At 26.6% G+C, this 25,699-nt stretch overlaps 1 protein-coding gene across 1 annotated transcript; it reads right to left on the bottom strand.

Moving 5' to 3' along the window:
- Nucleotides 1–188: 188 nt before the first annotated feature.
- On the bottom strand, nucleotides 189–25,604 carry LOC107451991 (RUS family member 1). Its single transcript, XM_071181602.1, has 11 exons — nucleotides 25,289–25,604; nucleotides 24,034–24,111; nucleotides 20,362–20,476; nucleotides 18,328–18,373; nucleotides 17,182–17,214; nucleotides 14,914–15,019; nucleotides 14,570–14,742; nucleotides 12,254–12,517; nucleotides 9,336–9,415; nucleotides 5,420–5,533; nucleotides 189–421 (listed from the first exon to the last, which is right to left on the bottom strand). The coding sequence occupies exons 1-11, from the start codon at nucleotides 25,430–25,432 to the stop codon at nucleotides 276–278; spliced, it is 1,299 nt and encodes a 432-aa protein (XP_071037703.1). The 5' UTR covers nucleotides 25,433–25,604; the 3' UTR covers nucleotides 189–275.
- Nucleotides 25,605–25,699: the final 95 nt, after the last annotated feature.

Raw genomic sequence — 25,699 nt, 5'->3', positions numbered from 1 at the left:
GTTTACATTTTTGATCCAACATTTTTTTTATTTAATTGAATAATGCTAGCAGAAATAGTAAAATTTGATAGTTCCAGTTTAGGAACCATCCTGTTGTATGGGTTAAGTGTTGAGGGTTTTAGCATGACCTAAGCTCCCATAGTTTAAAAAAAAAAACTCTCTGATAATAAACAAAACAAGATATGTAATGAGAAAATAAAAATAGCAACTTTATTTTCATAAAAATTTAAAAAATATAAAAATAAATTTTTTCAATAATCTAAAACAAAATATTTTCACCAGTCAGCTCGCCAAAGGTTACAATTGAAAAGTACAGTCTTCGTGTTAAAATTCATCATCTGCAAGCTATACATAAAATCTTGAAACATATTTTCTGTAAATTCTCTAGATAGGGCTTCTAAAGAAACAGCGGAATCATCACCTATTAAAACACAATAACAAAAATATTAGTTATACACATTTGCTCGAAAACTATATAAAACAATTTTAAAAATAAGGAAAATTATTCAACTACATGATATTTCTCAGTTTGTAGTTACACTAACATATTGATATCTTTCAATTTATATATCTTTATAATAATTCAAATGGTAGATATTTAGATTTGTTTTAGAAAAAGTCCAATATGCCTTGAACCAGCCATTTTAAAAAATCTTTAGGAATCAGATTTTAAAAAATCTTTTCAAGACAAGTCCATTACTTAGCGACTAGGGTAAAAGATCTGGTCATGACAGGGACAGGGTGCGTAGCATTTGTAAAAAGTACTCAAAGTTGCTTTTTGGGGGATTTCGTTTTTAAAAGCTTTTAAAGGTGTTTTTTTCAGCTGGCGTTTTTAAAAAGTGCTTTTTTTCCCCTTCAGTGATATCTGGTGGATCCCATGCATTTCACGAAAAATGGGGAGTTTGCTATGTAATCATTCATGCGGACTTCATGTCGTACCCACGTTATGACTTGCGCATGCGCGCACACTTGAAACCGAAACTCGAGTGCTCCAATTCGGATAGAGAATATCAGATCCTTATGAAAAGTTTTTCTTTTTAATTTATTTTAATTTTGTTCTTGTTTATTTTATTTTACTTCTAACACTTTTTTTGACGTAGGGGGTAAGGGTACTTTTGTTCTGAGTTCAGGGTCAAGTTGAATTCACTCGGTGATGTGGGAAAGTACTGATTATTTCGATTTACGCCCGTTTCTTTTCGTTTTTTTTAACGCTAAAACTGTTTATAAAAAGTTTTTGTTTTTCAATAATATCATTGATTGAATATGAATTTTTTGAGTGCTTGAAAATTTTTTAAAAAGTGCTTATTTTTGATTCAAAGATTTGGCTACGCACCCTGAGGGAAAAATCAAAGAATTTTATCCAATTCTTTTAGAAATTGGTAAGAACTGTAAAATTGTTCTCATTAACTAATGATCTAACTTTTGTATGATACAACTGCCAAGTGGTAGGCTATTTGCTCACCAAAGTTTTTCTTACTTTTCTGCATTAAAATGATCTTTTAAGGGCAAAAAATACTTCTATGTTTCTAATTTGTATTTAAGTACAATATTACTGAAACATTTGTGCATATTGAACATTATAACTTTTTAAAACTGCAGAATAAATAACAAATTTATTAAGCATTTCTCACGTCAATAAAGTACTGCTAATAATAATATAATAAGACTAAATTTTAATTAAACGGAAGGAAAGTTAGAAAATTTTATCTCGTTACATGAACGAGCGAATACTTGTTCTTTCGAAATAGTGATTTATTAGCCTTAGATATTATTGAGAATATAAGATGATGTAAAAGGGTATAGTCTAAAAATTTTAAAAAAGTGCTATTTAGAATAATCCTTAGAATCCTATTTAAAGCATTAGAATTTTCAATTACATTCATTTTGTATAAATTTTAAGAGCTTCTCTAAGGAACATTAGTTGATGAATACATTCAAATAATATTAAAAATGTTCTAAATTTTTGATGATTTTTGCATCATGATTTTTGATATTACGCATGCCTCACATTTTCCTTCGATCCTGTGTATGCTATGTCAGAAGTTGGTTAAAAATTCTATTCACAAGAAACTATTAAAAAAAAGAAATATTTCAATGATTTGAATTGAAATTGATGGAAAAAGAATTATATGAATTATGTATGCAAAGTAAAAGAAATTCTCTTAATTTGAACCATATTCATTGATGTAGATTTTAAATTAATTTAGAAGAACAAATGATTCATGAGAGGAGAATAGTATATACATATAAAGCAAAAAAAACTTACTTTTCTATTTTCATCATCCATGGAAGATATGAAAAATAATATTAAAAAAAATTATTAACAATATAATTGCATTTCTAGGTTGCATATGTAAACACAAAAATTGTAAACTAATGACAGAATAAAATATACACTTATAATTGCCATGAAGATGTTTTGAGATTAATTCATGAAAATGGTCAAAGATAAATCATATACACATTTTGACACAAACACACACATTATTGGTAAATCATATACTCATTTTGACATTGTGATTTGATTGGAAAGAGAATTGGTAATGATAGGAAATTGGGCACGAAGTTAAGTTTGATCTCAATATCAGATTCAGTCAGTACTTTTTTAATATAAATGCTTTGAAACTCTCGTAATAATTATAGAAAGTTCATTTTTAATTTAATGTTAAAATATATTAAATTGAAAACTTATATTAATATACCATACATCCAAGTGTACGAGGCCTGTCTAAAAAGTATCCGACCTTAATTTTTCCTGCGCAAAGTAGTGACTCTAAGGCGGCGCCTAAGTGCACAGTGGAAGGAGGAACCTTAATGCACATGACTGAATTTTTTCACCGTGTTCGCTTGTGCAACTCGCTGGCTGGTGGTCGCCAAGTAAGGTGCTGTTCGTAGTGTTCGTCGGATTTAGTTTTCGCGCAAGATGACTGAACGAATTGAGCAAAGATACTGCATCAAATTCTGTCAAAAGCTTGGTGATTCTCAAAGCCAAACAATTCGTAAGATTCAGCAGGTGTTTGGAGAAGAAGCGATGGGTGTAACACAAATTAAGGAGTGGTTTAACCGATTCAAAGATGGCCGCACATCAGCGGAGAGTGAGCAACGTTGTGGCAGGCCTCAAACTGCTCAGAGTACAGTTAATGTTGAGAGGTTGCGAAATTTGTTGATGGCAGATCATCGTTTGACAGTGCGGGAGATTGCAGAAGAGGTTGGAGTGAGTAAAGATTCTGCACATGCAATTTTGCGTGAAGATTTGAACATGAACCGAGTGGCTGCAAAATTCGTACCCAAGTTGTTGTCGCCGGAACAAAAAGCACGCCTCTGCACATTCATCCCAATTGATCCACACTTTCTTAGCCAAACATGGAATTACAACCGTTCGCCAACCTCTCTACTCTCCAGACCTGGCTCCTTGCGACTTCTGGTTGTATCCAAAATTGAAGACTCCACTGAAAGGATCCAGTTTTGAGAGTAGAGAAGAGATAATGCTGAACGCGACGACGGAGCTGAACACCATTCCAAAAGAAGACTTCCAGAGGTGTTTCCAGCAGTGGAAGGATCGGTGGGTTAAGTGTGTGCAATCACAAGGGGCCTACTTTTAAGGGGATTAGGGTCCCAACTCCGTCAGGTATTCGATATATTTTTTCCGGCCAAAGGTCGGATACTTTTTAGACAGGCCTCGTATAAGTAGACTTCAGTCAGGGATCCACTTATAAAAGGGTAAAAGTTAGACAGTCATTAATGACCCACTATAAACAATGAGATAGATACGAATAACTCTGCCAGAATTTATCCATTTTAAAGATTTTTTAATACAATATATTTTGCATTGTCTATCATCATATTATCTTTACATACAAAGGTTTTGCTTTAGAAAAAATACTTTCAATTACATTCAGAGAAAATTAAAAATAAGAAAAGTTAAGCTAATTTATTCAAAAGTATTTTAAAAAAAATATGACACAATGAAAAATTTTAAAACTACCAATTTAAAGATTCCAGAACATCATCTGCATTGGATTCAATAATCTTAACAGTGTTGTTATAGGGATCTCACTCTGCTATGAATTCTACTTCATCTTCACCTGCTAAGTTTCTCAAAAATTCTCTTCACCCCATCTAAAGAATTCCTAACTCCACACTTTTTAAAATATTTTACAATAACATTTGAATTTACATTTTTTCAGACTTCTACAGAAGCAGCGTGTTTCCTTTTTTTTTTTTTGTAAGAGTTTTTTTGTCTTTCCATCACCTGAAATTCACCATCTTGAAATCGAAGATAGTGGGTTGAATTATACACAGGGATATAAAGTAGATATTTATGATAGTGAGGATACTTCGAGGAGGAAACATAGCAGAAATATAAAGTAAACCATTCCTACAACAGCCGATTATTTTTTATTTTACAAACGTCGCTGAACAGCCAGTCTAATTTTTTGTGTTAACAACTACTTGTGTTCAACTCCATAGCCTTGTAATTTAAACCCAATCAAGAAGACAAGGGAACTCCTGGATCAAGTATTGGGGGAAATTTGCCTTCATGGAGGACTTTTTGATGGAACTAACCTGCAGTTGTGCTACATGGAGAAGAAAACCTCCCAGAGTTAACCTGACGGCAAGGGGACTCTAATCCATGATCTGACCACTAACATGATACCTCTGAGGATGTTTTGCATTAGCACTGTGGTCATATATTTATTCAGAGAAAGTAAGTTTTGTATCTGATTTTGTTACTTAAAATATCATCTGAACTAATTAATTAGTATGTTTTCAGTCACCGCCTCGAACCATTAAGATTGAGTCTTAGAATGTGAAGATCCGATCATTAGATCAAAAGTTATTCAGGATGGTCCGTTTTTTGTGGCGCACTGTACATTTTCCATATGATTTTGTTACTTAACATTATATAAACTAAAATTTTGAAGAGTCATATCTTAATCCAAATACCGAAGAGTTGCTGAAAGATTTTTCCCCATCCTATGTTTGCGACCATGCTACAAGGTTTGTTTCATTTCAATAAAAATTTTACAGATGTTTACTTCCCTTGAAATTAAAACAGTCATTGTAGGCAAGTGGTGAATTAGCACTATTAACCGAATCAATTAGGAAGTGTTCTGCAATTGATATCAAAGAATATAACAAGAATCTAAGATTAACAAAAAAGCAAGCATACATGGGCTGAAAATAATATAACTGACATTTTCTGTGAGTCAAATTAAATTTGATATTTTCATAGCATATATTTTCAAAAGACAATTCTAAAAACTTGAGCTTGATTAAATATAATTTATTAAAAACGTATATGCAAGAGAAAATGTGATTTAAAAATTTTAACTGGGTCTTCTTGCAAATGTGAAAACATCAGTCACTTTGTTTTTTCAAGCTTATAATATTAAATGAAAATTTTTAAAATGGTTACTCACAAAAAGTGGTGATTTCTGTTGTATTAAGTGAGATATATAACAAGCTTGAAATAATGCTTCAATTTGAGTCTCAGTTGTTGCTCTTTTATTTAAAACTATGGATATCAAGTCTAAAAAATATAAAAAAAGTAAAATTTCATGAAGACATTTTAAACAATAAATTATATTAGAAACAAGAAAACTATAACAATAATTGATTGTTCTTAAAGTCAATAATTGATATGATTTTAACCTAATAGCATAAAATTAAAAATAGATATAATAAAATATGTTAAAATCATTACTCGTATTTCAAGTTTAAGTATCAGTAATGAAAAATGTTAATAATTATAAGCATATGCAATCAAAGTCAATTATAAGTAATAATTATGAAAAGAAACATTTATTTAAAAAAAAATTACAACATTTGTTATAAGATATTTTTTTATCTCATATTTTTAAACTGAACTTCTCTCAGTGTACTTTATTTTTCTAGATGAAGTAAAATTTGTATTATTATGCTATTTCTTAAGAAAATTATTAATAATATTTTTTTTAGAATTATCTTATTAACTGCTTACTTCACAATTTATTCTTACAACTCAAAAAGAAGAATTAATTACTCTCTTTTGTAAACCACAAATAAACTAAGTTGACAAAAAAAAATGTAGCTATAACTCTAAAAAATCTTCTAAACAAACCTAGTTAAAAACTTATAAACAATCATGTTTAACATAAAAATACTTAACAAGTTTGTGGAAGTATTTTCATTTTAAAAAAATATACTAATAGTCAATATATTAACAAAAGGAATGAACAAAACCTTTTTTTTTCATTATGCTAAGTGAGTTAAAATTATAGAGCATTACTCATAAAAATGAATTTGATTATTTGAAAATATATACAGATATTGCCCTACTTGTTATTTTTTTATTTTACATACGTCTTCAAAAAGGCAATGATGATAATAAAAAACATAAAATTTTTATATTTTGCTATTTAATAAAGAGTAGATGAGATATTTTGGTACTATATATTTACTTTTTATTCAATTTTAATTAAAATAAATTTAGTGCATAATTAGAGAGAAGACATTGTTTTAAATAAAACTTATTTCTTCAATATGAATTTCAACAATAAATATAAAAACAATCTTCATTCTTGAATTACTGACAACTAAACTTTAATACACACAAAATACTAAGTTATTTTGATTATTAACTTTTATTTACAGTCTTATAACTTAACAAATGACAAGTAGTATCGAATTAATAGATTACACTAACAATGTTGTATTTTAATACGAAGATTAAAATTTTTTAGACTTTTAAGGCAATAGTCTAAAAATTTCATAGAATTGATTTTTAACCAAAGTTCAGTATATTTAAATAAGTACTGCAAAATGACAAACAAGTTTCGAATGTGATTAGACCCTCATCAATAGTTCCATGTATCCAATATATATCAAATAAGCTCACGTGCTTCTTTGATATATATTATATAATATGGTTCATCAGGGAACTATTGCTCCCCCACAAGGATCCCCATCTTCCAACATTTTAACCCCATCAGGTATTTCTACTCATTTATCTTGTATTTGAAAAGATTAAGAAAATATATTCCAGAGCATATTTTCCTATAACAACCAAATGAAGTTGAAGCCAGATAATGCTTGCTCAAACTACAAGCAGAGAAGGAATTTTAAAAATTGAGAGAAGAGCAGAAGATATGAATAGGAGAGAGGTATGTATAGCTTCCTTTTAGAATTGAAGAAGAAAAACTAGCATATGTAAGGGATTGGAGTACACATTATCTAACCTTTATGAGCTTCATAGTAATACAGAAATTAGTCTATATTTCTCTAACTTATATAAGTTCTTTGGGCTCATTAATTGTTATAAAATTTTAACTCATTAATTGCTGTAAAACTTTTATGACCTCATAGTAATACAGAAATTAGTCTATCCTTCCTTAACTTGCATTTCTTCGGGCTTATTAATTGTAATAAAATTTTTACCTTTTTGCCAATAACATTTGAACTGATAGTTATATTTAGGAAATAAGATCAGAGGGAAATTTAAATGACATTATGATGTTTAAATACAATTTATTTATTTTAATTGCTTAATTCTATTTTATTTTGTTCAATATAGTATTAGCTTTTAATATAATTATATTTTATTAAATTCATTAACATCTACTCTTCAACATGACCAATTTTCTTACAAAGATAATTTTACCTTGCTTATAATTATCCCTGCACCCCAACATTCGAAAGATTTTTGTCAAATGTTAAAGGAGAGTTTAATCAGTATTTAATGCATTTTTTATAGAAAGGTTGTAACGGTAAGAAACATTGCTGAAATTTTTAATTATTATTACATAAGCCCCAATGCACTTTTTTTTTCTTGTTGTCCAAACTGTTTTCAGCCTTTATTAAGAAAAAATAAAGACTTTTAAGTACAAAAACCCAAATTATGACAGAAGCATACTCCTGCAATTTCTTTTTCTAAGGAGTGTTGATTAAATGAGTCAGAGCATTTTCATCGATGTAATTTTTATACTGGGGACTTGAAAATCATGGAAAGTGTTTAGGCAAGGGGCAAACAACAGTAAACACTTAAACTCTGCTTCTATACTTTTTTGCCTAGATCTTTACTAAGTTGATGATTAATTAATTACATGACTGTAAATATTTATCAGAATTAAAAAATGATTCAGAGTTGAATATAATGTAATTAACTTTGATAAATAAATGAAAAAGAAATTTAAAAGAGAGCGACTAGTTAGAGAAATTGGATCAATGCATGTAATGAAAAGATACTATCTTCTGATTCTGTAACAATTTGAAAAAATAATAATGTACAGAGAAAATACAAATAAGGGAAAGCGAGAAACAAATATATTGCTCTGATTTACTTATTTACAAGCAACAAATCAGAATTTGTTAAACCTTCATAGATGATGTCCTACATTCTATAGTTCATCCAATGAGTTAAAACTAGACTTATCACGCCATAGTTTAATACAAAATTAATAATTAAAAATGAATCATTGATCTTTTCTAGGCAAACAAACAATATGACATCAGTTTTCTATTCCAAAATATATTTTATTAATATTTATTTTTGAATAAGTCCACAGTGATTGCTGAATTCTTTTGTGACACTCATGTAGAAATGTAATCACTGTATAGGCCACATCTTACAATACCAATAGGCTCTAACCCATTTATTTGAAAATACTTTATCAATTTTCTGTCCTACACATAAATGTTTCTTTATTCACATTAAGACAGTGATAATGTGACTTAAAGGGATATCTGACCTTTCATATTTAAATTTACACACTTAAGTAGACAGATAAATTTTTTAATGATAACAAAATATGATAAGTTTATATGCATCGATGAAAGAAGAATGTAACTAAAAGAATTATTGGAATTTGAAATTCAGAAACTGTCCCATCCATACTGAGTTGAATTTGGCTCCATCTTCCAATTCTTTTTATAAATAAAATATTAACAGTACACTTAAATAGAGTCCCAAATAGTTTGTAGTGATAAGTTCTATACTTAGTTTCTAAAGGCATGTGCATAACACATTCTATAAAGGTAACTTTTAATTTATGTAATTTTTAATGGTTATTAAAGTTAGTATAAGCATTAAAAACAAAATAAGCAAATATGTTACGAACCAACTTTTCACTTGTTTATAAGGACAGATTTAGTGAAATAGAAAATTAATAGTGAAATTTGGTTTTATTAACAAAGCTTTTTTTCTTTCTTAGAGAACTTGAAGGGGGGGGGGGGGGNGGGGGGGGGGGGGGGAAATGAAACAAAAATAAATTAAAGCATAAAATATTTGAATCTTTTAAAGTCTTATTCCTTAAGGGAATAGCAAATGGTTTAAAATTATGAAACAGTCTACTCACCTTTCATATTTCTTCGTGAATAACTTAAAATATAGTTACATGATTTATAAATATTCATTAGTTGACATATATCTTCATGCCTATTTAAAATTCAAGAAAGAAAAACATTTTAATAGAATTAGTTTATTCAATTATTTATATAGAATAAATTCATCAGAAATTGAATGAATGTGAAACCTTTTTGTGATTTTTACACTTATTTTTGAGATTTTTTACTAAGAAATTAAAACATTTCTGAAGTTAAAATATTCAATAAGACCACAGTAACTCTTTGTGTTGAATTTTAATAAAATGGTATTTGAGCATATGTTAGATGGAGTACTTTAAAGAATTACCAAATCAATACACTTATCTAGATAAGAAAATGAGATATCTAGTTATCTAGTTTGAAAAAGAAAATGACTCAATGAGTAAAATGCATTGTAGAGTTAAAAAATGTAAATTTAAATAGTACAGTTGAAGAACTTATATTTTCCCAGCACTTAAATTTTTATAAACAATAATTTTTTTCCAACATGTTGTTTAAATTTAAAACTGTAAAATTATAGTTGTGCCTATTATTGACTAAATAATTTATGATTAAATTAAAAAGTTATGTAAAGATTTCAAATTTCTTGTTCAGAACTCAAAAAATAAATTTTTAATTTCCTCAAAATTTGTGTTGTAAACAATAAAACAATATTTTAATTTGCAAAAAATTTAAACATTTAAAAAAATGCGTAGCAGTAAAAATAAAAGTAACATAACAACATGGGATATTGCTAAATATATTTTTCATCTCATATTTAAAAAAAAATACACGTAACATTCAAATTTTTAGAGCAAAAAATAAATAATTTTAAATGCATAGAACTCAATTTAGTAAAATCAAGCAGTTCTAATAATACAGAGAAACTTCAATAAATCGTAGCGCTACCAGAAGCCATAAAATACTTAAAGATGTCGAAAATTTTATTTAGCGAAAACTGAATAAAATGTTATTTGTGGGTACTCTTTTTTTATAACACCTTGATTTATAGAAAGAAGATTCATGTTGATGTCATGTTGGTAAGAAAGAAGACAAGCTTGATAGGCTGAAAATTTTCAGTAATTTTAGGAAATGTGGGATAGTTGTCCATGAATAATATAACATTTCTCTTTTCCACTTTGAAATTTTCACGCAAATTTTTGATAGACATTCTTCAAAAATTGTACTCGTAATCCATCTTGCTATGTTTAAAATCAATGCTAAAATCTTTTAATCAAAAGACTAGCAAACTGAACAGCTATGGAAAAGCAAAAATTAGAATTCTTTAACTAAACATGCATTAGAATGATACAATCGCACTTGGCCAGAGGTAGATTACTTATAACATTTTTTTTTAATTTTTAGAAGGTTGTGCAGCATTTCTTACATCTCAATCAAAATTGGGAGAATGAATGTCAAACATTTCAATTTACCAGCTAGAAATGACAATTGAATGACTAGCATAACAAGGGGGGAAATATAGATAAGAATGCAGAATGGAATCAATCACTGGAAACTAATACAACAATATATATAAAAGAGAAAGATCCTTTTGCATTTTTGACTTCAGAATTTTTCAGGGAAATAATAGATAAACCAACAATTTAGCCATGTTCTCCTTTACTATTTTTTCAGAATAAAGAAGAGAAATTTGGATAATTTAACCTCTCAAAATTGCTGGTTTCTGTCTGCTGCTGCACTGTGAGCTGGGAATCTTTTTGAAATTTAATTTTATATGTAAGAAATGTTTTTATCTTCTCTTTAATGTTTTTATCTTTTCTTTAATGTTTTTATCTTTTCTTTAATGTTTTTATCTATTCTTTAATGTTTTTATCTTTTCTTTAATGTTTTTATCTTTTCTTTTATGTTTTTATCTCTTCTTTTGCATTCCTGTCTTCAGAATTTTTCAGGGAAATAATAAACAAACCTACAATTTAACCATGTTCTTCTTTACTATTTGAATAGATTTCTCAGAATAATGAAGAGAAATTTAGATAATTCAACCTCCCAAAGTTGCTGGTTATGTTCTACCATTGAATTGTAAGCTGGGAATTATTTTGAAATTTAGAAAGTTTTTATAGATTAGAAATGTTTTTATCTTTTCTTTAAAAAAATAGACTTATAGATAGAATTGATGTTCAGAAAACAAAAATTACTTCGAATAATCGAAAAACTGGACTTATTGAACTTTGAGTAATGAAAAACATTTCAATGTTAAACCTGAAATTTTGCTGGAGTTTCAACAATACTTTAAATTATTGAAACTGTGAGTTACAGATGTTAAGAAGTTTGACTGTATTTGTTAAAATAACATGTAGTATCATGTACATTTACTCCAATTTTTATTAAATTTTAGAAATTAAAAACTGGCTGTTAAGGATGTAACATGTTGTGTTATGTTAGTAACACCAATTCTTTTTTTTTTTTTTCTTTTTTTTTTTTCAATTTTAAACTTATGTAAGTTACTAAAAATTGGAGCAAGTGTAAATGACACCAAGAGTTATTTTAACAAAAATTATAAATTGAATAAAAGAAAGGGAAACAAATGTTATACTCCTGATGATTCTCAAATAATTGAAAATCAGTATTCTTTGTTATTTATCTAAGAATGCAATTTTTGTTTATTTCAAATTCAAATAAAAAAAAAAAAAGGAGTCAAGGGGTAAAAATTTATATTACTTGATTTTTTAAGTTTCATAAGAAGCTAAGTTTGTTAAAAAAACTAAAAAAGAAAAAACTACATTAGATCAAGAAATCTAAAACAAAAATGAAAAAAAGTTTAGAATAGAAGTGATCCAATTTGTTTTCTAAACTAAGTTGCTCAATTATGAGTTTGATAGTTTTTAAAAGTAAAAGATGATGAGTAAAGATATGTTATTTAACAAGTGACAAATACAAAGATAATACTAACCTTTTACTCTGGATAATTTCAGAAAATGAAGCGCCTAAATGAATGCAAGATGATGAAGCGGAATGTATTAGTAAAACATTTTCTTTACTGTTGACTTGATCTACTGATAAGAATTTTTTCCCCGACAGTCCTTCACTTAAATAATGATGGACATAAATTTTGAAACGGTCTTCATTAAAAGTTTCCATAACAACAGACTTTACAGCTAAATAATTGGCCATCAAATGAACTGAAGTCATAATAATAAAGAGAAACCATATGAATCTGAAACAAAATATTATTTTATAAGTTTCATGTTTTTAATGATTTTCAGAATGAATTTTTTTTTCCAAATTACAAATTTTGGTTTTCAAAAAAAAAAAGAGTTAAATTTTATTTTTAATTTAGCCCAAAAAGAGATACTTGAAGAGTTCAAATAGTAACTTTTTGAAACCTTGGCTTTAAATTAGTTGATTGACTATAAGTAATAAATTACTGCAACTTGCTTAGGTAAATTGAATGCAGCAAGAAAATAATTTTTATTGGAGATTGAAATGGGCTACAGGTGGCATAGAGCAGTGACGGTGGCATCTCTACCTATGGAAACACTTCGCATTCTTTCACCATTAGCGTGTGGTGAGTCATAAGAGGAGGTTTCCTTCTTGAGTTTTGAATAGATTAAAAACTTTTAAGTTACGAAACTATATGGAAATAAAGACTACATTGAACATAGTTCTAAAAGGAAGCGTTGTAGGAATTGTAAAAATGCTTTAAATAATTAAATACGAAAAATATTAAGAAAGGGGAAAATATCATAGTGCATTAATATAGAACTGGGAAGAGGAGGAAAGTGGAAGGGGGAGGGTCAAGTCATGGAACTGGTCTCCTCCCAAGATGGTATATTCGAGTGTTGCAATCGCGAATAGTCAGGTTCAACAAAGGAGTTTAAAATAAAGTTATATTTTTAAACATTTAGAGATTAAAAACCGACTACTCAACTCAAAATGTATTTTAACAACTATGGTAGAACTAGCTAATCACAACATACATCCAAAACTAAATTTAATTTTTTTTATATTTCTATCTCTCCTTTATTTACGAATTTAAATTGAATTAAATAAAAATGTAAAAAGGTAGAAAAAAATTTATAGTTCTTACAATAAAACTGATCAATGCATCATAAAAGCAACTGAATGCATAGAATCAGATCATAAAACTTAATTTTTTTTCCATTAGCTTTTAAAAGTTGTTATGTAGTTGATACTGAACCACAACAAACATACAGTATTGTTTCTTCATAAAAAAAATTTTAAAAAATAAAAAAACTCTAAAAGTATCTTAATTAAATGTGTTTTTTGAAAAAGGAATGTTACTTTCATAATTAAATTATAATACAGAGCCCTTCGCCTATTAAACTGTCATCATTCTAAGAACATTTGATTTTATAAACCGGAATGTCTAAATGCCTGGAGAAAAAAATTTCAAGTTAAACTTTACAATAACACATAAAACTATAACTTAATTTAAACTCTAAACTATACACTTATATTTTATCTTTGCCAAATCAACATTTGAAATTTGAATTAAATATTGGCTGCGATATTTTAATTAAAAAGGGTTTTTAAATATTGACATGTTTGTCTGATTAGCAAAATTTAAAATTAAAGATTTAACAGGGTTTGAAAGTTTATAAATTTTTTGTAACTTTCAATATTTCGTTTTAATTGCAGTCAAGTTCATTTTAAAACATCAAGTGTCTTGTGGAAATTTGTTGAACATAGATTTACCATATGAAATGAGTAATAATCGACTTTGAATGATGATAAGTATTCTTAAAAAAATTCTAAATTCATAAACAGTTTACACATTCTCTTTCACAATTTGTCCACTCTTACCTTTCAATTTCTCTAAAAAGTACAATCCATGCCTGTAACTTTGTTCTTTTTGTTTGTAGATAGCAGAATGGAATTTATTATTTATATGCTTTCATAACTGAGAAAATAGAAAATTCGAATTATTCAGATAAGAAAAAGCAAAGTTTTCAATCATTTTAAACATATGCCCACTAAAATTTAATTTTACAAGATGGCGATTATAATTTTATAAAGGGATGTTTTGAGCATGTTTCGATATTGTAATTGTAATGATTCTGTTATCGTAAATTTGATTTAAAAAAGCAAGTGATTTCACAATCCAGTTATTTTATTAATGACAAGCACAAATAAAAACTGGAAAAAAGTTTGTATCATAATACAAATAATATCACATAGAATTTAATTCTATACATTTTAATTTCAAAAATATAAATGTCCTATTAGAACAAAGAAGAATACTCACAATGAGTTTTCCGATATTAAAGGTATCAAAACTAAATTACACAGTAATGCACACAAATTGACTAAAGTTTCCTGACTACCATCTTTAGCAGATACATCAGCCATATTGTTTTTTCTAGCCTGATGTTGAGTTAAGGCAGCCCTAGTACATCCACCTGCCACACCAACAATAGCCTGTAAAAAGTATGGAAAAAAAGAAAGCTTAAGAGAGTTTAAAGATTGAGCAGTCACAAAAAAAAGACTTAAAAGTTACCAAATAACAAAGTTATTACTATAATAAAGGTCAGCCACCCCACGATCACAGGGTCTCTGACATAAACAGAAGATAAATAAAATTAGAATTACCTTCAATACTCCAGATACACAGACTATTGGCAAAAAGAAATCTTGAAAATAACCAGATATCAGATCTAAAAACATAGCAGCGTCATTCACAACATCAGCAAACAATCTACCAAACAACAATAGTGTTAAAATTACTTTTAATATTAAGCTGTGTCGTGAGTTAGCAGCTGGAAAAATAAAAAGTAGAAAGATATAAAGCAAAACATTATACCATAAATTATGCAAATAAAAGAGATTAGGATGATTGACATTATCATGCAGTCATATTTTTTGTTTTCCTGTATGGTGGCTGGTGGTATGGTCTGTATTGTGTAGTTAGTTTCTGAGTGTCTTATTTCCAGACAACCATTTTTACATCAACCCATTTTGTAGTTTCAATTTTAACTTTTCAGCTTTTCTTTTGCAAGTAATTTTGTTTTTAAAGATTACGTAAATTTTAAACACAATTCTGTATCATTATATTACATTTGTCAGCAATACAGTAATATCTAAATGAGTGATGAACACCATTGTAAAATAACAAAAAGTATAATGTATATTATGGTAAGTTTGTTAAACACGTAAACTATTCAACTTACTTTTACAACTAGTTTTTTCATACATAATGTTTAGAAAAATAACAACAAAAAGTAAACTTTTCATCTAAAAAATTGAATGAACAGAAATCGTTAATCACCATTGATATCCTTAAAAAAACATTGAGCTATAGTTCAAGTACCATAGAATGGGGAAAATTTTTCGAAAATAAATTGCAATGAATTCATAGCTATTTTTCATTGAGGAAAAAAAATCTTTTTATTTCACCAGGAATCCTAAGAAAAAAATATTAAAATAACTACATTTGATTTTTGAAGGTGGGAAAATGAGAAATATGGGAGGTAAAAAGATAGTTACAAAAAATGGGCTTACTTATAAGATCTCTCTGCATAAAAAGGTATGAAAATAGGTGGTTAGAATTTAATACCCTTCCTCTAACTCCTTAACGCATACAAAAATTTTACCAAGCCTATCAAGAAATTAATAGTTTGAGAAAACTAAATTTGGATAAGGATGATGTTCCACATAACTGCTGAGTTATATATATATATATATATATATGTGTATATTAAATTTCTCATAAAATACGAAGAGGATTAGTTCGTGACTTTAGAGTTGCTTAGCTCATGCAATTTTTCATACTTTGCAATAAAGTTGAAAAATTTCAAAGATTTGAGGGGTCAGCAATAAATTATGAAAGAAAGCTAGTAGTTTGAAACACCCTATGTAAGAAAATCGAGCAGTAAGCTTGTAAGTCTTATCGATAAGTTTGTAACTTTTAGCAATTTTTCTTTTTCGACCAAGGAGGGTAAAAAATATTGAAGCTAAGTTCGTTATTAGTATTCCTAGCCTTCAGAACGTAGAATATAACATGTTGCATACACAAATGACGATCGTTAAGTGAGGTATCATTTATATTAACGAAAAGTTTGATGATTGAAGAAATTTTTTTTGTTGAAGATACTGGATGAATTATGAATTACCATGAGTTGAAGAAGAATTTGGCTGATAAATTTCCAACTGGCCATTTGAATGAAATATTCCATATTTTTGATGTACTCTCTTCCGAAGTTGACTGATTTAATTCAAATTATCATTTAAATGAGATATTACATATCTTTGATGTGTCCCCTTTCCTACCGTTTTATCCTGAAGACATATAACGTCGTTGTCAAGCGGAAGGATAAAAACAGGTCATAGGCAGGGAAGGAAGGTACAAAATTTATTTATTAATTATTAGACAGAGAACGTTTATCAAAGTGGACACGAAATCACTGCGCTTTTAAATAAAAGGTAGGGAAAATCTTGCAAAGTAAATCTGTAAATTGTTTAGGGAATAAGAGAAATCTTAGTAATTGTAATTGGTTCATCAAATTGGTCACGCAATTCCTACAAAGAGCAAAGGGATATGCCTTACTTTTAATTAATGCATATGTGATCCAAAAATATATTAAAGGTCAGGATGTGAATTTAAAAGTGTGAGAAAACCTTTCGTTTTGAATAATAAGTTAAGAAATGGATTTACAGAAAAGGAATAACGTAAAAAGATTAATTGAAGCTTTCTATGTTACATATACATACACACACATACATATATATATATATAGAGAGAGAGATTCTACTAAAAATTAAGTTAAACTTTCTGCATAATAAATAAGAAATCAAACAGCCTAGTAAGTTATTGATAAAAAAAACTTTAATAAAATATTTAAAAAACTCAAAAACCCTTACCTCCATTTTTTACAGTCAGAATCCAGTTTTGTACTAAAAATAAGATAAATATCCATAAAAAAGTGTAAATAATTTTATGAACAACAGAAAATACTAACTTTTTGGGGACAACATATTTTTAAAGAGCATGCAGAAGTGTGAAATTCAAGAACATGGTTTTCTAGAATAGTAATTTATAAAATGGATTAGGAAAAAAGAATAATTTTTTTTTCTATGCATGCATTAATTTCTCTTTGCTCTTTATTTTTTTCCTTTTAAAAAGTGTGTTAAAATATTTCATAAGAATATGTTTTTGACTATATAGGTGCATTTTTTTTCTATTTCCAGAAAATAATAAATTCAGTATTAGTTCTAAAACTTATTTCAAGGATACAATAGATTTCAAAAGAAGATTTATGCAATGTTAATTATAAAATGAAATATGTTAAGAACTTAACTTTATGCAAAAAGATTAATCTAAATAGAAATATGTTATGAATTATGTGCAATGTATGCTACCAATTAGATGCTTTTAGTTCGCCAAATATTGAATTAGTAACGCAGGAAACTATATGAATTAAATCATTTTTAATAGCAAGTTTTCGCTTCAGTTTTCAGCATTTGTACTCATTTATTAATTTTAATTACTAAATAGTGCAGAACTCACAAAATTTTTATTTGGTGTTTTACGTATCAGTTCAGTTGAATTTTAATCACAATTTTTTCACGTTACTTGAAATACTTAATCATAAATAAAATTTCCTTTTTTTAAGTTTTTTATTGGAAATTTTTGAAAAGGCTAATTTGTTAAGTGCAAACAACAGTGAACATATAAGAGTGAGATCCTAAAGTAAAATGGGAAAATAAATTCGAAAAGCAGATTTATTACAGATTTCTCTTATCTAAATAATTGTTAATAATTTAAATTTTAAACTCACGTTTCACGAAAATTGTATTTTTTACTTAACTTCTTTATTATAATTATTTCTTAAAAATATGCTAATTATTTACACTTTTTATTAAACTTTCACAAATTTTTGATGATAAATGCAAAATAAAAAATAGAGACATAAGTCTTATGCAATAATAACGATAATTATATTTTTATAATAAAAGAAAATAAAATTACAGGAAGAGGACTGCAATTATTTTTCAATATAAACATACCCCTGAAGCCAAGCAAATCCTATTCTCCCTATCATGGATGATCCATCTGAAAATGCATACATTTTAATAAAGGGAAAAGTAAATATATATTATAACAATAATTTATTTATGAAGTACTCAAGTTTCCCTTATCTATGGTATGAAAAATATATTATTGAACTTTTGTTATATTTAAATTTTACATATTAAACTGTGATGCAGTTGTTATATTTTTTATTTAAGTAGTATAAAATAAATGTAAAAAAGTTATTACATACCAACAAAAAAAATGAATTTATAAATTTCAGAGCTTGAAAAAATTATGTTATATAAATAAAATCAATGAAAAGTAAAGTTTTGTTAGGTTGTTTATATATAAATATTATAACAATAATTTATGTATGAAGTACACAAGTTTCCCTTACCTATGATATGAAAAATAAATTATTAAAATGTGTTATATTTCAATTTCAAATATTAAACTGTGATGTAGTTGTTACTTTTTTTACTTAAGTAGCATAAAATCGATGTAAAAAAGTTATTACATACCAAATATATATAATTACTTTTAATATTAAGCTGTGTCGTGAGTTAGCAGCTGGAAAAATAAAAAGTAGAAAGATATAAAGCAAAACATTATACCATAAATTATGNATATATATATATACTTATTTATAAATTTTATAGCTTGTAAAAATTATGTTATATAAATAAAATGAATAAAAAGTAAAGTTTTGCTTAGTTGCTTGTTTTTTTTAAGTTTTTTTTTAATCAAATGTATCCTATAAGAATACAACAGTATTACAATAATTTCTATTACATAGGCTGCAGCTTATCTTCATTTAACTGCCAGTTGAGAATTATTTCTTCAGTAAGTAACTATCAAGAATGAAAAATAAATCTTACAATAATGATGGTGATTATAGAATGTAAATGAATTTATGTATTATTCCTCAGAATTGTCGCATGAATAACACAAGAGTACCTAAAAATTTGACATTAAAAAGCAAGAATATTTTTTATTGCATTAGACTGTGATTTAAAACAAAATTTTTATTATTTTTAGCCGTATTAACACTATCAATTTAGCAAACGTGATAAAATTCATTTTATAACAAACAATTTAAATTATCTTTATGTATTAATATAATGACAGTTTTTAAAAAAAATTGATACGTAAATTTTATTTTATTATCCCACTAATTTAACTTTTACATTTTAAAATATTATACTGAATATGGACACATGTCTTTGAATTAATGTATGAGGAAATAAAGAGCTATTCATTTATTTTTTAAAAATAATTAAGTAGAAACTGTCATATGAAAATTGAAGAAAAAGCTTTTACGTTTAAAAAGACCTAGTCAAGCCATAAATGCAAATGAAATATGTGTTGTATCACTTACTTATTTCAGGAAATTTTATTCTCAAGATTTCTAAAGATAAATTAATCAATAAAAAAAATTTTTCAAATTATAGAAAGGCAGATCAGCTGATTAATTTTTATTTTATAATTTTATAAATTTTGTGAATTTTAAATTATGAAAACTATTAAAGAAAAATTTACAACTAAAACACATTAGGGTGGACTAAGGCACAATTGGCCTGCTCCCAACACATACCTAGGCTAGTTAAGTAACCCTGTTAAATAAGAAACTTGTTTTTTCAGAGAAGTTTGTATAGAAATATATAAAGTATAAACAAACTTCAAAGAAGCAGAAGATCTACAGCTTTATCTTTAAATATCATTGATAATAATCAATGAATAAATCTCTTTCCTTTTTTATTTTTAACTCTACGATAATCAGTAGTTTTAAAGATTAAATTTAGAAGAAATATAGTAAAAATTATTCCATTGCTAAAAATATGCTAATATTATTATGCTTACAAAGTGTTCATTAATTTGTGAAAATATTTTACTAAGGTTAATATTGCATAAGTTTCATAGCAACTATAAAACAAACAATTATGTTTTGTACACAAATTACACAAACAAAGGCAAAACAATTTTTCTAGAAAATATATTTTTTTTTTAAAAATAAGTATTATGGATACCTTTCAACAACCATGTAATAGTTGCAGCAATGGGAGACGCATTTTCATTACCAACACCAACTCCTTTCAAAATAGCATGAGTACAGAGACCTCCTGTTATGCTACTAGCAAAAGCCTAAAAAAAATATAAATAATTTTATTCTATTTTTATGTTACAAGAATAAGTAGTTTAAAAGGGAGAAAAATATAATTTGATTGTTAAGGGAGTTAAATCATTTATGAAAATAAATGGGATAAAAAAAATATAGGATACAAAACAAATACTGTTTAAAAATTGATGGAAGTTTTAAAAAAAGTACTAGTAAAAAAACAAATGTGACATAACACGATGACATACTTAGTACATATAAATTTAAAATAAATAAGATATGTTAGGATAATACATGAAGTATTATCTGCATCATTAAACAACCATTTGATAGTAGCAACAACAGTTTAAAGTACACAATATTTTGAGAAGCATATTAGATCTGCAAGAATTCTTTTACTAAATTTGACAAAATACATGAATTTGTGTGAAGTAAAGGTCTAACTGAAATCTTAAAAAACAAGAATTTTTGGAAGTTTATTTGCAAAAGAAAAATTTGCAAAACAAGATCTCTCTATATTGGAAAATCATGAACACTGCTGTTGTTTTGGGTGTTCAACTTCACTTTATTTATTTTGCAATGCGAAAACTATAAAGCTTAGTTTCAGATTTATTGACTGTTGTAATATTTCAGTAAAAAATACCATGCAAGAGTTGAAATTTTAACAGCTACATTTTTATCTATAAACTTAAAACAATTTTTTTTTTTAAATTCCAATTTTTTTAAAAGTGAAGGCAACTTTAAATGCTTTTTGCAAATTTTTTTCTCACATTTTTAGCTTTAAATTATTAAACAATTGTCTATTTATCCTCCTAGCTGTAAAACATTTAATTATCTCTCTTGAAAACTTGATTTTATAAGTTTGCCCTTAAGTTCACGTTGAAAGTAACAAAACAAAGAAAGAAAAAAAGATTAAAAAAGAAGAGAGAGAAAATAGATACTGACAGATGTCTATTCTCTTAATATTTAAAATGAAATTTTTAAGGATATAAGAAACTTAATTCAAAAGAGATAAAAACTATTTCCCATTTGAACTGTTATGATGACTACAATTGTCATTATCAAGTACTAAATTATTTTTTCTTATTGTGTCACCCATTCTGTACCTCTAAGTTTAATTTTTAAAAAAAGTACATTTGATTGTTTTTTAAATCTAAATCCAAGCAATCTTCTATTTCATCTAGATTAACATATTTACAAAAAGTTCTTACATAAAATTATAATAATTATACATTTTAATAACAAATTGATATTTTTTCTTTTAAAAATTGCAAGAAGGAGAAAAAACAACAACAATGAATGGAAAGCAAACACAGGGGTTGGTGAGAGTAGCAAAACAGGAGGAAGAGTCATTTAATTTTTTTTAAAAATTTTTTAAGGGTAGTAATTTTGAAGACCAACATATGTTGTTATCTCTCTTCTTCTATAATTTTGGATTATTCATTCCATTTTATCACATCACTATATTTCGCTTTGTGTGTTGATTGTTAATATTTTCATAATATTGATCATCTTAAAAAATGAAAATTAAAAGTGAATACACGAAAATACTGATAAATTACAGACAGGAATAGAATATAAAAATTCTTATAGGTGGTGTTTTCAGATAACAATGGATGTTGTTCTTGCTTTTCCTTTATACTTCTGGATTATTATATTAGGTAATTCTATTTTAACAAATCACCATATTTGGTTTTTGTGTGCTGATTGTTAATAATTTTATAATATTGTTCACCTAAATAAAATGAAAATTAACAAAGAATACAGAAACACATTCATTAATACAGGCAGGAATAAAACATCAAACCCAAAAGTATCCACAAAGAAAAAGAAAATCAAGAAAGTCAAATAAAAAATGCTAAAACAGCAATTTCTATAAAACTAACTCAAACATAATTATCCAATTTTTAAACTATAAACACACCAAAAATGAATAAACACCTCATGAATCATAACTAATTTAAATTTACTCATTCCCATGTCAGTTTTTATGTCAACAAAATTAGCTGCTTAAAAATGTTACCTAAAGGGGCACATGAAATTGATAAGACAGATTTAGAGTTTGCTTTCCATAACTATCAAACTTACTTGTAGAAAGTTCATCCTAATACATCTTTATCGTATAACACGTATTGCATTTTTTCCCCACATACAATAGTGTTTAAATTTATAGTTTTTATGCTATGAGTGTTTGAAGTTTACATTCAAGCTAAATGGCATGATTTATTTGAAACAACTTTTATAAACAATGCGACCAGTCACCATGTTTAATGTGCAATGACTATTAAAATTAAGAACAATTTAGATTAATTAATAATATTTTTTTTTAAATTTTATTTCCTTATAACTGCTTTGAACAGACTTCATTGACCAAAGCAAAATACTAAATGTTGAATATATATTTATACTTCATTTAAAATTTCAATAATTTTACCACATCATGAAAGAATCAGTTCCCATTGACAAGTTATTAAAATTTTAAAGAAGTTCAATTTCAACACCCATCAATCTTGGGGGCCCAAAAGGGATCAAAAGGATACACTTGCACACCCTGGAAAACAAATTGATAAAAATTTTCATTTTGCATTTAAATGTTATTAATTTTTTTTAAAATAATTGCATATAACTAGCAAAAAATATTTTAATGGAATATTAAAGAATTATCGAACTGTTTTTTTTTCTTTCTTTTGTACTCTCACCATATTAATTTAAAGAATTTTTTTTTTAAAAAAAGCAGAATTTGTATTAAATTTTCTATGTTTTAAAGTTCAAATTTTTGGTTGCTTGAAGCTTTATTGTCTATGAAAATTTTCATGCACATACCTAAAAATATTTTTTTGCAATAAAGAATAAAAAAAGGTAAACATGATTTTTCAAACATTATAACGAATATTTTTACTGATTGTACTCTCTTGTAAGAAATCACTATGAACGATCTTGACCTCAGTAAACTAAACTTCACAAACCTTACTAGACATTAAAAATGCTCATCTATCACCCAACATAGTTTTTAATCTTTGTTTGAATTTATTCCTCTGTAACTTAAATAGTTGGAGTATAATTCCAAGTTCTAAAATATAATATAAATTAAGGCTTTTTTAACATTCCCTATTGTCTAAACATAGAAAACATTTGTTATTTTAATATTTTACACCATGTTTATTTTATATTAATCTTTTCACTTTAACTTCCACTTTTCATTTATTATCTCTCACTTCATCTTGTTCCTCTTATCTCTAGGGTAAAAAAAAATTTCAGTAACTTACTTTTGTTTTTTAGTACTTCAGTGTTTTCTTGTTATTGTATATTTAAGCAATGATGATGATATTTACTTATGATACCAAAAAGGTCATCTGATTCTTCTACTTCATGATGTTTCTTCATTTTTATATTAACGCTCTTAGCTCATAAAAAGAATGAAACCCTGTAAATAAGGCTTATGAATTTAAAAATATGTTACTCTTTATTTTAAGTAGGTACTGGTTAAAAATTTATATTTAATAAAAAAAATATAACAAATTGACAATAAACAGATATTGGTGTTAAATAACTTTACTTATATATTTAAAAATGCTTTATTTACCTGTAAACTATCCCAAATTTGATATTGCAAATAATCTTTGCTAACACTATCTGGATATCCATATGGTAAAAATATTTCCTGAAAATGTTTAAAAAGTTTATTAGGTATTTAATGCTAAATATAGTTAATCTTAATATTTAAACAAACCATTTTATATTTGGTTGAGAAATAAAAAAGACACTTTTTCTCATAAGAAAAATAAATACATAATGATCTCATTGGTTATATTTACAATATTACTAAACCTATATTTACCATTAGCATGTAATGTATAGAGACATTTACTAGAACCATAAAAAATAATAATTATCATCCCATGTAAAATAAAACAAAATGTTTTTCTACACATTTTATATATGTAAAATAAAATGTGTTTCCAAATAAGTACCAAACTCATTAATCTCTGAAGCAAGTTCATTTGATTTTTTCCACAGAAAATTTTTTTAAGTTCATTTTTTAGAAGCAACTTCTTATCAAATGTGAAAAAAATTAGTCTGTAGCACCGGAAAGCAATAAAATTAAATGCTAAAATAATTAGGTTCAATGGATAAGGCCAAAACAATTTTTAAATAACCAAAGCACTACGATCATACTGTAAAGGAACAAAAAGACTTACCCATAAAGTGTTTTAATTAAACATTAGTATAATTATTAACTCCCATACCATCACCTATATTTAGACTGATTTTAATTAATAAAAATTATTATTTGATATTAAAACACAATCAAATATGCCATAGCAGTATCAAGGAGAAAAAAAAGTTGAACACTATATAATAACACTATTTAAAAATGATATCTAAACTAAATATAAAAAAATATTTTAAATATGTTCAGTTATTTCCCATTTAGTTATATGACTTGTTGGAATCTTTTTTATTAAGGTTATTTTTCTTAACTCCAACCAACCACTTCATTCCCTTTATATATTTCAAAGAATATTTTTTTTAAAAACTCACATTTCATCAAAATAAAGTAAAGTATTTTTTATTTTTCATAATAGCATATTGCTTCAAAAGTTAATTTTATATATATATATATANATATATATATATATATCATAAACAAAATGAAAAACCATAATTTTTTGGTTAAAAATCAAGCCAAGCTTAAAAATCTATTGAAAAGTTTATTTCCTATTTAAAAATCTATATTAAAAGTTTATGTTATTGCGATAAATTCGGCGAGATTGTTCCTTTTTATTTAGTTTACAATGACTTCGAGCTCAAAAAGTGTTAGAACTAAATTAAAATACCCGAAAAAATGTTCCAAAAGATTTCAATCGCTTAAAGTCATCATCAACGAAAACATAATTTCTTGTCAGATGAAATTTATATGATCGTTTACGATGAGCCCCATACGTTTCTAACACATTTAGTTCATTCCAGTTATCCTCCATATTTTTGAGTAATAGAAACAGATCAACTCTTTAAAATACAATTTTTTTCTTGAGGTAAGCGCTTTAACCGATGCAAGAATCACATTTCAATACAAGTGTTGCTAATGTAAATATTTAATCCAAGGTTTTCAACTTGCCGTTCGTAAATATCATAAAGGCCCATTACAAGTGTAATCAAAAATATTGATGCATTCAACTCTTTAAACTAAACTGATGACGTAATGAAAAGCAGACGAATAAAAAATGTGTTAGAAAATGAAAAAGCTG

Source organism: Parasteatoda tepidariorum, chromosome 6, assembly GCF_043381705.1.
Source record: "Parasteatoda tepidariorum isolate YZ-2023 chromosome 6, CAS_Ptep_4.0, whole genome shotgun sequence".
NCBI classification, from domain to species: Eukaryota; Metazoa; Arthropoda; class Arachnida; order Araneae; family Theridiidae; genus Parasteatoda; species Parasteatoda tepidariorum.
The sequence above is the reverse complement of the archived record's forward strand: the minus strand, read 5'-3'. Positions and strand labels throughout refer to the sequence as shown.

Coding starts and splice junctions, on each gene's coding strand:
- LOC107451991 (XM_071181602.1), bottom strand. CDS start 25,432: ATGGAGGATAACTGGAATGAACTAAATGTGTTAGAAACGTATGGGGCT. Junction 12,518..14,569: donor TTAATATCGGAAAACTCATT/GTGAGTATTCTT, acceptor ATTTTGTTTCAG/ATTCATATGGTTTCTCTTTA. Junction 422..5,419: donor GAAATCACCACTTTTTGTGA/GTAACCATTTTA, acceptor GTGTTTTAATAG/GTGATGATTCCGCTGTTTCT.